This window comes from Rhineura floridana, chromosome 12 (assembly GCF_030035675.1).
Source record: "Rhineura floridana isolate rRhiFlo1 chromosome 12, rRhiFlo1.hap2, whole genome shotgun sequence".
NCBI lineage: Eukaryota > Metazoa > Chordata > Lepidosauria > Squamata > Rhineuridae > Rhineura > Rhineura floridana.
In genome coordinates, this window is record NC_084491.1 from 32,431,045 (window position 1) to 32,444,589 (window position 13,545).

Genomic DNA, 13,545 nt, shown 5'->3' on the forward strand with positions numbered 1-13,545 from the left:
AAGTAAAGCCAGATAGCTGCCATACCTGTCATGCCAGCGGCATGAATAGCACGTGTTCATTGAGCAGAAATAAGGAAGACTAGCGTAGATAATAGCAGTATGACAGAGTTTATTAAGTTAAGTGTCATGAAGCATCATTTTGAATTTGAATCCTTTTTGTTTCAAATACTAAAAAGTCAAATGAAGTTTTTTAGTATTTGAAACAAAAAGAACTGAACAATCACCTGAAAATTACGATTGATGTTTTAAAGGAATAAAAGATGGGAGGGAAAATGTGAATTATTTGCAACATACATCTGCCGTACTAAAGTTTGACTAGTTTTTTAAAGAATGTGAATGTGTTTTAAAGTTTTTTCCTTAAAAACAGCAGAAAAAAGTCCCTTGAAAACACAACAGGAAAAAAGTAATAAAATCAAATAAAAGCTTGTAACTGTTTTGCCATTAATAAGTTTTAAATAAGAAAATATTACATGAAATGGAAATGGTCTGCCTTCAAGTCGATCCCGACTTATGGCGACGCTATGAATAAGGTTTTCATGGTAAGCGATATTCAGAGGTGGTTTACCATTGCCTTCCTCTGAGGCTGAGAGGCAGTGACTGGCCCAAGGTCACCCAGTGAGCTTCATGGCTGTGTGGGGATTCGAACCCTGGTCTCCCAGGTCGTAGTTCAACACCTTAACCACTACACCACACTGGCTCTATTACATAAATACTTTTAAATACATTTTTAAAAGTTTTGCATAGAATGATCAACATAAAAAAAAATTAGGATCAAAAGAATGTTGTATCAGTTTATAGTAAAAAGGGGGATGCAACACAAAAAGTAGGAGCAAAATATACAAACAGTCCCATTTTTTCACTGGTCTAAACATTATTAGTTTCCTCCTTGTACATGGTGGTTTACACAGTAGTGTAACCAAATAAATGTTTCTGTCTTGGAAAAATGGAAATGGACTGCCCAAGTTGATCCCGACTTATGGCGACCCTATGAATAGGGTTTTCACGGTAAGCAGTATTCAGAGGTGGTTTACCATTGCCTTTCTCTGAGGCTGAGAGGCAGTGACTGGCCTAAGGTCACCCAGTGTGCTTCATGACTGTGGGGATTCGAACCCTGGTCTCCCAGGTCATAGTCCAACACTAACCATTATACTACACTGGTTCTCTCTCTGTCTTGAGGAACTTGCAATACAATAAATCTGAGGTTCATAAGGAAACATCATATGCACTTATTATAAAAAGGAGAGATCCATAATGAATAGACCAAAGGAATGAGCACAACTCTTGCTGCTGAAAAGGAACCCTTCAAAGAAAAGGCACATCCATTGGTAGGACTCCCCACACTATAGAGTCCAGTGTAATTGTGTGACATATACCAGTTTACTCTGGAGTAGAATGAAGTAAAGACTGCAACATGCTATATTCCAGTTCTGTGACAAAAACAGGACAGCATCCATGTATTTTCATCAGTCCCTTTTCTTTTGGCCAAAACAAACAAATCATACCCTGCTTCTTTCTCATTGTCTTTGTGTGTTATTTCAGCAGGCTTGCAGAGGTAAAGAGATGCTTCAACCTAAACACAGACACATCTTGCATGTGGTACAAGTCATGTATATTTCTAACAGTTGCATGCATGCCTTACACAGACTGATAATAAGAAAAACATACAATTGTTACAAGTGTGTTATCACTATACCTCAACGCTTTTTCCAACAGCCCAGCGCAGCCTAGACATCAACACTGTTGGCAAACCAAATGTTCCCAGGGAGAGATTTTCAGTTTGTTTGTGAATGGTTATCATTTTATTAGAGCAGCTGCTAGCCCTGCAGGTGTTGCATATACCCTCTTCCTGTGAGAAATCCCTAAATTGCCATAACTGCTAAAATAATAATCAAGGTCCCTGCTGTTTTTTTTTGGAAAGACCTATTGAATCTTAGCTCTTCCAAAGCCTTTGTGTATTTATCTCTTGATTTCTCCCAGCACACATAACAGGGATGAAACAAGAATATGATAAGGCTGTTTTTCCTTATAAGCTGTTCTGATACCCTGTAGCAGCAAGTTTTGTGCTGACTTCTCCTAGCCAGCACACATGGAAATTTGCTAACGATGTCTTGTGGGTGTGTGCCTGGCAATGAGGAAAAAACACTCCATTCATGTCAGCTCCTTCCTACTTGCATTTTTTTCTTGTTTGTGGTCACTTTATTCCTTGAAGCTGTGTGGAACAATGATTTTAAGCTATTTCAGAGATTAAAGTGAAAAGGCTGAGGACAGGAAGAACAAAGCATTAGGGATTTGCACATTTGAAGTACAGGATATGGGACAAATGGTGCACCTGCTTTATGGGGTGTGTGACGATCCCTCCTGTGGCTACCATCCTGTCAGGTCCCTCCAGTCCGGATCCTCGGTTTTATTTGTTCTCTCACCGGCTCTAGCACATATCTCGCAAGATCCCACTGCTAGGCAGCAGCACCAGCCACTCCCTGGTTCACAATATTGCCTTAGGACTTTGCCTTAGTCCCCTTCTGGCTTATTGTTAATTTGTGTCTGGGTGCACTTGCAGGCCACAACCCCCCTGTATCTTTGTGCCCATAAAGCATACAGTCATGGGTTGCCCTGGATACTTGATGATACACTATCTCTTCACCGCTGCCACATTGATACTGTTTCCCAACCTTGGTAATTACCCTGCCTGCCCTTCTGGTCTGTGAAAGCCCCAGCCAAGGATCAGGCTTTCGGTAAACGAATAAAATATTTATTTATAAACACCAGGAAATAACAAGATTACTTTAGGTATATTTAACAAGTGTATGGTTTCATATAGTGTCACTTTTTATGTTTCCAGTCATATATAATCTGCCTCAATACCAGCCAAATATAATCCAACCCACAACCAACCGACCACCTCTCAACTGTCATCCTCTTATTTATACCTTCAGCCACTCAAACGCTCAGCCAATCATCATACAGCATTCTCCAGCATTCTAGCCCATGTACTTCCCCCTCTCACTCAATCCACTTACCATGTATACTTTAATAAACCTGCACTTACCATATTTACAGTTATCAAAATACAGGGGCATCACAGGGGGTTCCACATTATTATTATTGTTGTTGTTGATGATGATGATGAAACTGGAGTACTGTATACAGTATTTTGCTTGTCATACCATGGTATATCTGAATCCATGGTACAGCGAGATTTGTTATAATGAGCTTCCACTGTATTAAATATATAAATATCTTGCAATAACATTTTTTTCAGCCATTAGGGGGAATGCACTGGTACTATCCTCTGGAATGAGGATCAGCAGCGTGAGACTTCTGACTCTTTAGGGAGAGTCTGCCATGCCCCACTTCCATTATCAACCCAGAGGGAAAGGGGGATTTATGGCATATGGAACTTGGCAACAGGTCACTATAAGGAGAGTGGAGCATTGTGGCCTTGGCTAGCCATCCCTCCCTTCTCAGACTGGTTTCTCCTACAAAACATCTTTATGTCTAGTCCTGCAATTCATATGAGTTACAATGTAACTTAAAATGTTTACATTAGGCAGCTCCAATATATTTTTATAACAGAAAGAAAGCTTGCACCAGTCTTCATGTGGATGGGAGGGATGTTATGTCTCCATTATCTCTGTGTTCCCCTGCTGTTTGTTTTACTGATACCCACTTCTACCTATTCAGACACCTTTTGGATACTGTATTTTAAATCCTCTAATAAAAGACCTGGCATGCAGGACTTACTGCTGCCAAACAAATCTAAACAATGGACATGCCATAGCGCTAAAATGAGTGCCTGTGATTTTAGGTAACTGTGCTGTTGCCTGCTACTCCTCCTGCTGTTGCTGCTCAGAGCATGAATTCCACCAACCTCTCCGTGCTCGGCAACGTTGCCGAATCCCCACAGCCAGTGGCTCTGGAGCAGGATCCTCAAGCAGACAGAGTAAGTTGCCAGGCACCCCTTTCCTTTTAAATTTGAACTTTCCATTTCATTCCACCATTGAAAGAAATCATGGGCCACAAAACCAGGAGAAATTCAAGTACACTTTTGAAGAGAGTGGATACACTTCAAGGCTTCCAGCATCTATTTTGTGTTTTGTTAGCACCTCCAAGTCGACTGGCTGGAGCCAGGTGGAAAAATGTGGCCAGAGTGTGTGTGTCGGTCCAAATACAAAACAGTGGCTGCAAGGGCAGTACCACTTCCCTATTGCATCCCATGAGCCATACACTGGGGTAACTTGTGTGAACCTACCTGAGGGTTACATTTTATTTTTTTATTATTTGATTTTTCTGCATCAGAGGCTCCGCTCTCTGGCTTACCACTAATAGAGATTAGATTGGCAGGTATTAGGACATTACTTTCTCTATGGTGGCCCCCGAATTATGGAATGCCCTCCCAGATGAGATACGCCTGGCGCCTTCTTTGTTATCTTTTCGGCGCCAGGTAAAAACCTACCTCTTCGCCCAGGCATTTTAAGCTTAAATTTAATTTTATTTTAAATTTTAACTGTAATTGTATTTTTATTTTAATTTGTATTCTAATTTTGTTTTTAAATATGTTTTATATTGTATGCTGTACTCCACACTTGTTCGTTTTTAAATGTGGTTTTATCTTGCTGTACACCGCCCTGAGAGCTCGTTGCTATAGGGCGGTTTAAAAGCGTAATTAAATAAATAATAAATAAAATAAATAAATAAATAAAATTCCCCTCACAGTGCCTTGCCAGCCTCCTTTTTATCAGCTTTTGTTATGTGGCTTGGTAACTGTTTTATTCCACAAGGTCTTTGGGACTGATTTTAATTTGGCTCTCAGTTTTTTTAAAAAAATCTGCTGCACTTTTTGTGTGTTTTAATGTAATTTTCTTTCTTTCTTTCTTTCTTTCTTTCTTTCTTTCTTTCTTTCTTTCTTGTTAGCTCCCTTGGGAGAACTTGTTCTTACATATGCACTAGAATAACCTGCGAATGCAGTAAAAGCTAGGAGTGACTACAGACCAGGGAATCCAACAGAAACTCTAAAACTGATCAATAGAGCTGCACAAAGACCTGGTCAAAAGTAACTAAGTAATATCACTATTTTACAAGTAAAGAGTAATGAAGCTAAGAGATAAGTGATTAATTCAGTCAGTCATGGCAGAGATTTTTTGTGTGCGAGACAATTTTATTGTTCTTCAATCAGAAATCCTCACCCAGTAGATTCTGCTCTACCTTCTCCCTAGGTAGAACATACTAAACATTTACCTGTGGCAGTACAGAGAAGACTGACAGTGGTAGGCAAGCTAGATTTCAGAATGCTTATCTGCTATTACTGATATTCTTAGTGAGGAATTCATACAAGGTTCGAGGAACCCCAAATTTCCCCAAACCTAATTTGAAATATGCTGACAGTGGATTGTGCCTAGGACTGTGTGTATTCTACACATTTGTAGTCATACCATACCCTCAGGGACTTTTGTTATTTAGTGCAGAAGTCACCGTTCCAATAAGCTATTACAAACAGCAACTGCAGCAAACCCCCTTCCCCTTCTAGCACTTATTGTTGACAGTGAAGTTAAACTTCAATATTTGTGGCAAATGCCTTGTGAAATCTCAAAAGCCAGAGTACCAGCAGCCAGTGGGTGCCTTCCACCTTGTTCTCTATTGGGCATAGAAGAAGTAGAATAAACTAGCATTCACACATTTTTATTTGCATAATTTATTCATACTGAAGAATTTTACGTAATTAAGCTTACAGATTTTTTAAAAAGCAAAATTTGGGCTGCCTTGACCCACAATTTGGGTTCATTTTATTTACATGCAAAGTGTACATAGCGCTTAGTGTGCTCAGTGTTGTTTAAATATTTCCTTGAGTTTTCACTTCTAATTTAGTGAAAGACTGCAATGCTTTGTGGCTTGTTTTTGATAGCCTGTTCCTTAAGCTCTCTTAGAGTAACTTCCTCCCCTCTGCACATATATATTATACTGACTTGTGCCTGATCTGTAATTGCTCTATGGGCATTTAATTCTTTGTAGAAAATAAAATATAACACTCTGTAAAATTAGAGCACCCGTTGCCCTTAAGCAGTTAGGAGGCTGCTTTTTGTTATTAAGGTTTTAGATTTTAATTAGCTTGTTTCTTAACTGAACTCTGTGTTTTAAGTACATTGGTGTTGTTTTCTCTTGCTTTCATGGAGTGAGAAAATTATAGGCAAGATCATTTTAAGGGCACATTTTAATGTCAAACTAATTAAAGCTGAAAATGGAGACCCTGGGTGGCTTCACTTCAATATAGAGTAAGAAAAGGGGTATGTGAAAAGCCTTTTTGAGGATTCAAAGGTTTTTCTGATTTAATGCATTCTCACTGCCAGTCTTCATCATTATGTTTGTGCTAAATACTTTCGTAAGACTTATATATTGGCCCTGTGAAGGCAAGTCCCTAATATAGTCTCACTTTAAGGAGAAGGCCTGAGGCCTGAGATGATAGTTTGCCTAAGGCCACCCGCCCCGCCCCGCCCCGCCCCGCCCTGTGTTCATGGCTACAAAAGCATTTGAACCCAGCTCTCAGAGCCAAGTATGATACTCTGTTCCCCAGACCCTATTAGTTACTATTCTCCCTTTCCCCTGCAGGGGTCTTCTGTATCTTTAAAAGTTGTGCAGGGGGAAGGGAGAATTCCACCTTGTGGTTTTTCCCATTACAGTGTTGCAAGAACACCTGCACTTGGCTGACTTTCTCTTCTCCTAAAGATACAGGATCAGTCTCAGGTCATGAACCTGGCAACCCTAGTTACTATATATAATATTTTAACATGCTTGGCTCATCCCTCTACCTGATTATTCTTTTACACACTTGAGCAATGTGAGCACATCTGTAGTCAGAAAGTGGCAGTGTCTAAGGGGGGCAGGCTACCCTAGGGAGCAAACAGAAGGCTGCATGGTCTACGCTACTTTGTCCTCTAACACTTCCCTCCTTCCCTTAGCATCAGCCACCTGAGGCAGCTACCGAACTCTGGCTAATGGTAGGGCCAGCCTACTGAACATCCCTTCCAGCATTCCAAGCAACAGTAGAAGACTCAGTCACAATTCTGCTGCTCTACTTATTTGTACCACTTGCTGTGGTGTAACTCTGAAGTCCTGCTTGGGATAGCTCATCTTCCCCAACTTTGGGTCTCCAGATGTTTTTGATCTCAGACTCCTGCCATCCCTAGCCAGCATGGCCAATGCTCAGGGATGATGGGACATGTGGTCCAACAACATCTGGAGACCCAAAGTTGGAGAATGCTTCTATAGAAACTGCGGGACAAGGGCAAATGACAGGACTAGGAGGGACTAGGACAAGACTAGAAGAACTGGAACAGGTTCAGAAGAGGGCAACAAGGATGATCAGAAGACAAAGTCCTATGAGGAGAGACTGAAAGAACTGGGCATATTTAGTCTTGAGAAGAGAAGACTGAGGGGAGATATGATAGCACATATGATAGTACTTGAAAGGTTGCCACACAGAGGAGGGCCAGGATCTCTTGTTGCTCATCCCAGAGTGTAGGACACAGAATAATGGGCTCAAGTTGCAGGAAGCCAGATTTCGACTGAACATCAGGAAAAAATCCCTAACTGTCAAAGAAGTACAACAATGGAATCAGTTACCTAGGGAGGTTGTGGGGTGTCTGACACTGGAGGCATTCAAGAGGCAGCTGGATAGCCACCTGTCAGGTGTGCTTTGATTTGGATTCCTGCATTGAGCAGGGGATTGGACTTGATGGCCTTATAGGCCCCTTCCTACTCTACTATTCTATAATTCTAGAAGAAGAACAGGGTAGGAGGCCTGGCAGCTCCATTCTTTCCTGTAGCCACAGAAACTTGAAGGGTATAGGCAGCATCAAGCCACCCTTTAATAACGGACCTGGATGCAACCTTCATTTAATTCTTAGAGAAAACAAAAGGGGAAAAGAGCAGCCTGCCACTGGTTATTGCTGGGATATGATCATTGTTATTTTCTGAGTGTCATTCTGAATCTTTTTTTTTTCAGGTGTCAATACCAGTGCATAGCCAAGTTTTGCCTCCTATGGAGGCCGTGGATGATTCTGGTCCCCTAGAACCTTTGGACAACCCAATAAGTGATATGGAAGCAAAAGAGGATGATGATGATGATGATGATGACGAGGAGGAGGAGGAGGAGGAGGAAGAAGGAGAAGATACAGACATGGATGAATGGGATCCAGATCCACCTCATCCCTTTGACCCAAATGACCTGTGTAAGAATTCAAGGATGTTTGTTTTTATCTTGGCTCATCTCTGTTTCATTTACTACTGCAATATGTGAATGAATCCAAAGCCATTTCATTTGAAATATACTCTCAAATTGTGTTTTGGGGAAAAACAGCTATGGAATTGTGTTGAGTCTATCAATGCCTGGAACCAGAGAAGTCAAAGGAGTGTTGAAACTACCACCACAGAGCCAGAGAAGTAGGATCAGGCTTACTGGAAATACTTTGTGTTTACTTGAACCCCATAATTCATCAACCAGAGCCAAGTACAAAAGACAAACAGAATTAAAGGATATGCGATGGGCCATAGCTCAGTGGTAGAGCATCTGCTTTGAATGCAGAAGGTCCCAGGTTCAGATCCTGATGTCCCCAGGTAGGGCTGGGGGAGAGCCACTGCCAGTTACAGTAGACAACAATGAGCTAGATGGACTAATGGTCCAACTAGATATAAGGCTGCTTCCTGTGTTCCTATGATAGGGTGCTTCTGAGCACATTCTGAGCACAGTCTAAGAATAGGTTTTCAGTCCCAGAACTGACCTGACCTCACAATCCACTTCTTTCACACTCCTGGTAGCTTTTTTTTACTTTTCAGCAGGCTGATACAGGTTGGGAAAGTCATTTTTGTTGCTGGTATGTTAAAACTATTGGGAGTCAGAAACTATAGATCGCCAGATCTGCCTACTTATTCAGCTGCTCCTAGTAGCTCATCCCAGCTCTCCACTGCACAGGATCTAGCACAAAGCTACTAGCGCTGCCATAAGGGAAAGCTTCCTCCTCAGCGCCAACATATGGGGGCTCTGAGAACCCTTTTAGCTACTCATCTGTGTTGTGCAGAGAGACTGCGGAGGGCAGAGGGGAACAGAAGGCAGTGGAAAGAGCTAGGTGGGCTTGTGCACTTTCCTCTGAGCTGCTCCACAACCATTCGCCATCAGGGAACTTTAGGGCAAAGTGATCTGCATTAAAACTGCCAGATGCTGCTGTTCCCCAGGAATTGACATGGGGAGGTGGAGAGAGACAGCTTCTGCCCCACAGATGCAGCTGCAATGGAGATGGATTGATTTCAACTAAGGGATGCCCTTTATAGCACATGAGGTTGTGGTGTCCTGCAGTAGATGTCTGCAAACAATAGATGTCCTTTAGAAGAAGGAACACCTAGCTATTCTAAACGTGGAGGTCATCAGTTGCTAGTATTTGGTCCAGAGATTCTGTGACTCCTGCTTTTATTATGTTAATGAATGTGGGTTTATGTCATATATGTCTGCCCTTTCCAACTATGTCTTTCAGGGTGTGAAGAGTGTAATAATGCACATCCCTCAGTATGCCCAAAACATGGACCCTTGCACCCAATCCCAAACCGACCAGTGCTGACAAGAGCAAGAGCCAGCCTTCCATTAGTGCTTTACATAGACCGATTCCTAGGAGGAGTGTTCTCCAAGCGACGCATTCCCAAGCGCACACAATTTGGTCCTGTGGAAGGACCCCTGGTCAGGCAGTCAGAACTTAAAGACTGCTATATCCATCTAAAGGTAAAGGTGTACCATCCATTTGCCATGCAAACTACGTTTTATAAGAAAAGCATTTTGTGCTATACAGTTCCCTGGAAGGAACTCCACATGCTCATAAGAAATGGAAATGACATAATCATGCATTCATACATATCCAGTACACAATGCAAATATATAAGAGGCAAGACACACATATTTCATGTAGTGTCAGAAGCATCTTTGCATTCAATATGTAGTAATCCCACTTTCTTATGGAGAAGACATAATGATCAGAAACAAGTCTCATGCTAACTTAAAGACTATTATGGCATGAACTTTAAAAAATGAGAGCCTGCTTCATCAAATGCATGAAGCAGACAATGTGTATAAATCTCTGTCTATATGTAAACACTCAGTCCTTACTGAGTCACAGAGTTATTAAAATTGTTGTTGTACTACAGCATGAAGTACGTTGTGTAAGAGGTCTATAACCTCTTCAGGTTTTAATTAAGAAGAGGGAGAATTACCAGTGAAAGCAGGAAACAGATATCTGCTGGCAGAATTCAAGTTTAATTTAATAGCAAATGTTAGTGATAGCACTGAGTTTCAAAATAAGGGGGTTCAAATTTCAACAGTTCAACAACATCCCCTCCCTCCCAAAGCTTATGTCAAGGCCACACTCCCCCCCCCAAATTTGCCCCCACCTCAACTTTGTTTTTGCCTACTCATTGTGAACTCATCATTCGCTGCTGATCCCTTCCCTGATTTAAACATGGGGCGGGGAGGACTGGCGATGGAGTCTCCGTCAGGACTTCCCAGGCTGTCCCATGGGCCCTGGCAGTCCTATGGAGAAATATGTGTGTATTTAATGTTATTTATTTATTTATATATGCTTACTTGCCAAAACTGTATATTCACACATGCACACAGAAGTCCAGTGCAATAAAAAAGTCTGTTTTGCAAGCTGAGATAAAAAACTGAATGAACCATTATTTAGGGTTACCATCATTTTGTCATTTCAAAAAGAGTACATTTGGCTTCGATAAGTGAAAAGCAAGAGTATGCTGTTGCACCATCTCAAGAAGAGTACATGTACTCTTAAAAGAGTACGGTTGGTAACCCTACCGTTATTGAAAGCTTAGATAGCATACCTGAATCAATCAACTGAAGTAAATGACATGAGACAAAGTAATCTATGACAAGCTCATAGATGTAAATGGGTCCAGGCACACTCATTCTTGCAATATGGTGCTCCATTTGCATGATATCACATATGAGATAAACACCGTTTATAATGACTTAAGCAACCTAGGTTATGATGCAAGCTAACAAAAAATGCTGTCAAATCTGTCACTCCTCAGCAGCTTCATGCTATCTCTGCTCCTAAATATTTTTTTCTAGTTACCTGAATTTATGATGAAAACTGTTCCTTTCATAGGGGTCGCATCACACTGATCTGTTTTGTGTATATATATATTTAATTTTTCTTTAGGTGTCCCTTGACAAAGGTGACAGAAAAGACAGGGGCCTGCAAGAGGATCTCTGGTTTGAACTGTCTAGTGAGGCTCTTTGCAACTGGATGATGTTTGTGCGCCCTGCCCAAAATCACCTGGAACAAAATCTAGTAGCCTACCAATATGGCCATCATATTTATTACACTACAATTAAAAATGTTGAGCCCAAACAGGAACTCAAGGTAAGGGACAACCTTCATTATATAGCTTCTTTTGCAGGGTGAAAATAGGTTGCATGCATTTCCCCCCGAAACAGAACAGAACAGCTTTCCAGCCTGATAGAAGGTCTCCTTGGTGCAATGGGGCAGTAGTCATACTAGGAAGTTTGGCTGGCTAGCTGCGATGGCTGCCAAGTAAAGACAATAAAATAGCTGCAGCATCACCATCAATATGGCTTTGCGTCCCATGCCACACCCTACTCTTTGGAAACGTGCTGCTCTTTATGCGATATGCATAGTAACAGAATGAAATAACCACCTCTGATTTACTTACCTTTTTAGTTGGTCTGCCCTCAACCTAGGATGATTATGTGAAAAAGAGGACCGGGTTCCTGCGCCTTTAATAATTTTGTAGAAGAAGGAATTTTAGCAGGTGTACCTTGTCATGCAAGCTGTACCTACTGAAATTCCCTCTCCTGCACAACTATTAAAGGTGCAGGAGCCCAGTCTCTTTTGCATCTGGCCACTGTCCTGCTACTTGTTTGGGATGCAGTGATAGTTTATTGTGCTCACCCACTGAAGGAATCTGTTCCCTAGGAGACTTATTTTTTAAATGAAGGGTGTAGCTTCAGAAAGTAGATAAATCATTTAAAGTTTCCATTGATAAAAACTGATAAGGGCCAGTTGTATTCAGTGGAGCACATAGTTAAGGGTACACATTTACTGTTGCAGGCTTCTTAAGTTCTGATGTGTGACTCGCTCAACCTCACTTCTAACCATGGATTCATTCCTTGGTTTATGAGGGAATTATGGTTTGTGTTAATCAGGAAAGGATTGGGAGAGGGATTATTCTGGATTGGGAAAGGAAAGCAGAAGCATGCAATCAGAGAAGGGCAACAAGGATGATCAGGGGACTGGAAACAAAGCCCTATGAGGAGAGAATAAAAGGACTGGGCATGTTTAGCCTGGAGAAGAGAAGACTGAGGGGAGATATGATAGCACTCTTCAAGTACATGAAAGGTTGTCACACAGAGGAGGGCCAGGATCTCTTCTCGATCGTCCCAGAGTGCAGGACACAGAATAATAGGCTCAAGTTGCAGGAAGCCAGATTTTGACTGGACATCAGGAAAAACTTCCTAACTGTTAGAGCCATATGACAATGGAACCAATTACTTAGAGCGGTAGTGGGCTGTCCGACACTGGAGGCATTCAAGAGGCAGCTGGACAGCCATCTGTCAGGAATGCTTTGATTTGGATTCCTGCATTGAGCAGGGGGTTGGACTTGATGGCCTTATAGGCCCCTGCCAACTCTACTATTCTATGATTCTGTATAATTGTGAGGCTGGCTACTGATTTGCAAACTGGGTTTGTTTGGAACCTATATTATATCTGCACTAATCAATATAGTGGAGAACACTCAGAATTATCCTCAGGATTTGTTTTATTCAATCACAATTCTGAGACCACTATCCTGTCTACATAGTCAAAGCATTCAAGGGTGTATGGGCCACATGGTTTATTGTCTGTATTGAATCACTTTGGGGCCTCTGTGGGTTTGTGAACTCCACCTACTGGAAATAACAACCTGGCTGTTCACTTACGCAGAGATACAGGAGAAGGTGAGTCAAAACCTTTTGGTCTTGCTTGGGTCTGTTGACTGCTCACTCCAGCCACTGATTCACCTTGAATGCATAAGGAAATTGGAGGTTGAAATGAGTCTGATATCATACATCTCCTGGTGTTTTTTTTAAGTTTAAAATGAAAGTGCACTGAAGCATCTTGGTTTACTTTTAATTCCCTCTTCCACTTTTCCTTTGTGGCACTTTGCTGTGCCTGTCCATGAATATGATTGGCTTTTCTTTATGTCAAGGACTTTGTCAAATAATGAGGTACCATTTACTTCAATCAGCGTGCCTCTGAGGTCTGCAGTCTGGCCTGTGTGTATGATAATCCGACTTTTCTGCTTGTGATTCTAATCATCATGAAGTTATTTTTATCCTATGCTAAAAACAAACCAAGTGGAACTTAGAGGGAACAGTTGGGAGAATAGCTTTTTATATTAAGCTTACAGCTTGAGATCTGGAGGGCAGTCAAAAGATGAGTACTGCCATCCCGGTTTTTCCTGTTTCCTGCAGTCTCTGCTTCCTTTTCTGTC

At 41.5% G+C, this 13,545-nt stretch overlaps 1 protein-coding gene across 13 annotated transcripts in view; it reads left to right on the forward strand.

The window, feature by feature from the left end:
* The window catches only part of PRDM10 (PR/SET domain 10), a 107,005-nt gene that overhangs the window by 44,738 nt on the left and 48,722 nt on the right, over positions 1 to 13,545 (forward strand). For 12 of the 13 annotated variants that reach the window (XM_061592655.1, XM_061592656.1, XM_061592653.1 and 9 more), the window contains exons 5-8: positions 3,806 to 3,940; positions 7,997 to 8,222; positions 9,519 to 9,760; positions 11,211 to 11,414. In XM_061592655.1, the coding sequence (XP_061448639.1) occupies positions 3,806 to 3,940; positions 7,997 to 8,222; positions 9,519 to 9,760; positions 11,211 to 11,414 (807 nt within the window). The remainder of the gene's footprint in view (positions 1 to 3,805; positions 3,941 to 7,996; positions 8,223 to 9,518; positions 9,761 to 11,210; positions 11,415 to 13,545) is intronic. The other variant, XM_061592661.1, reaches the window with a different exon arrangement.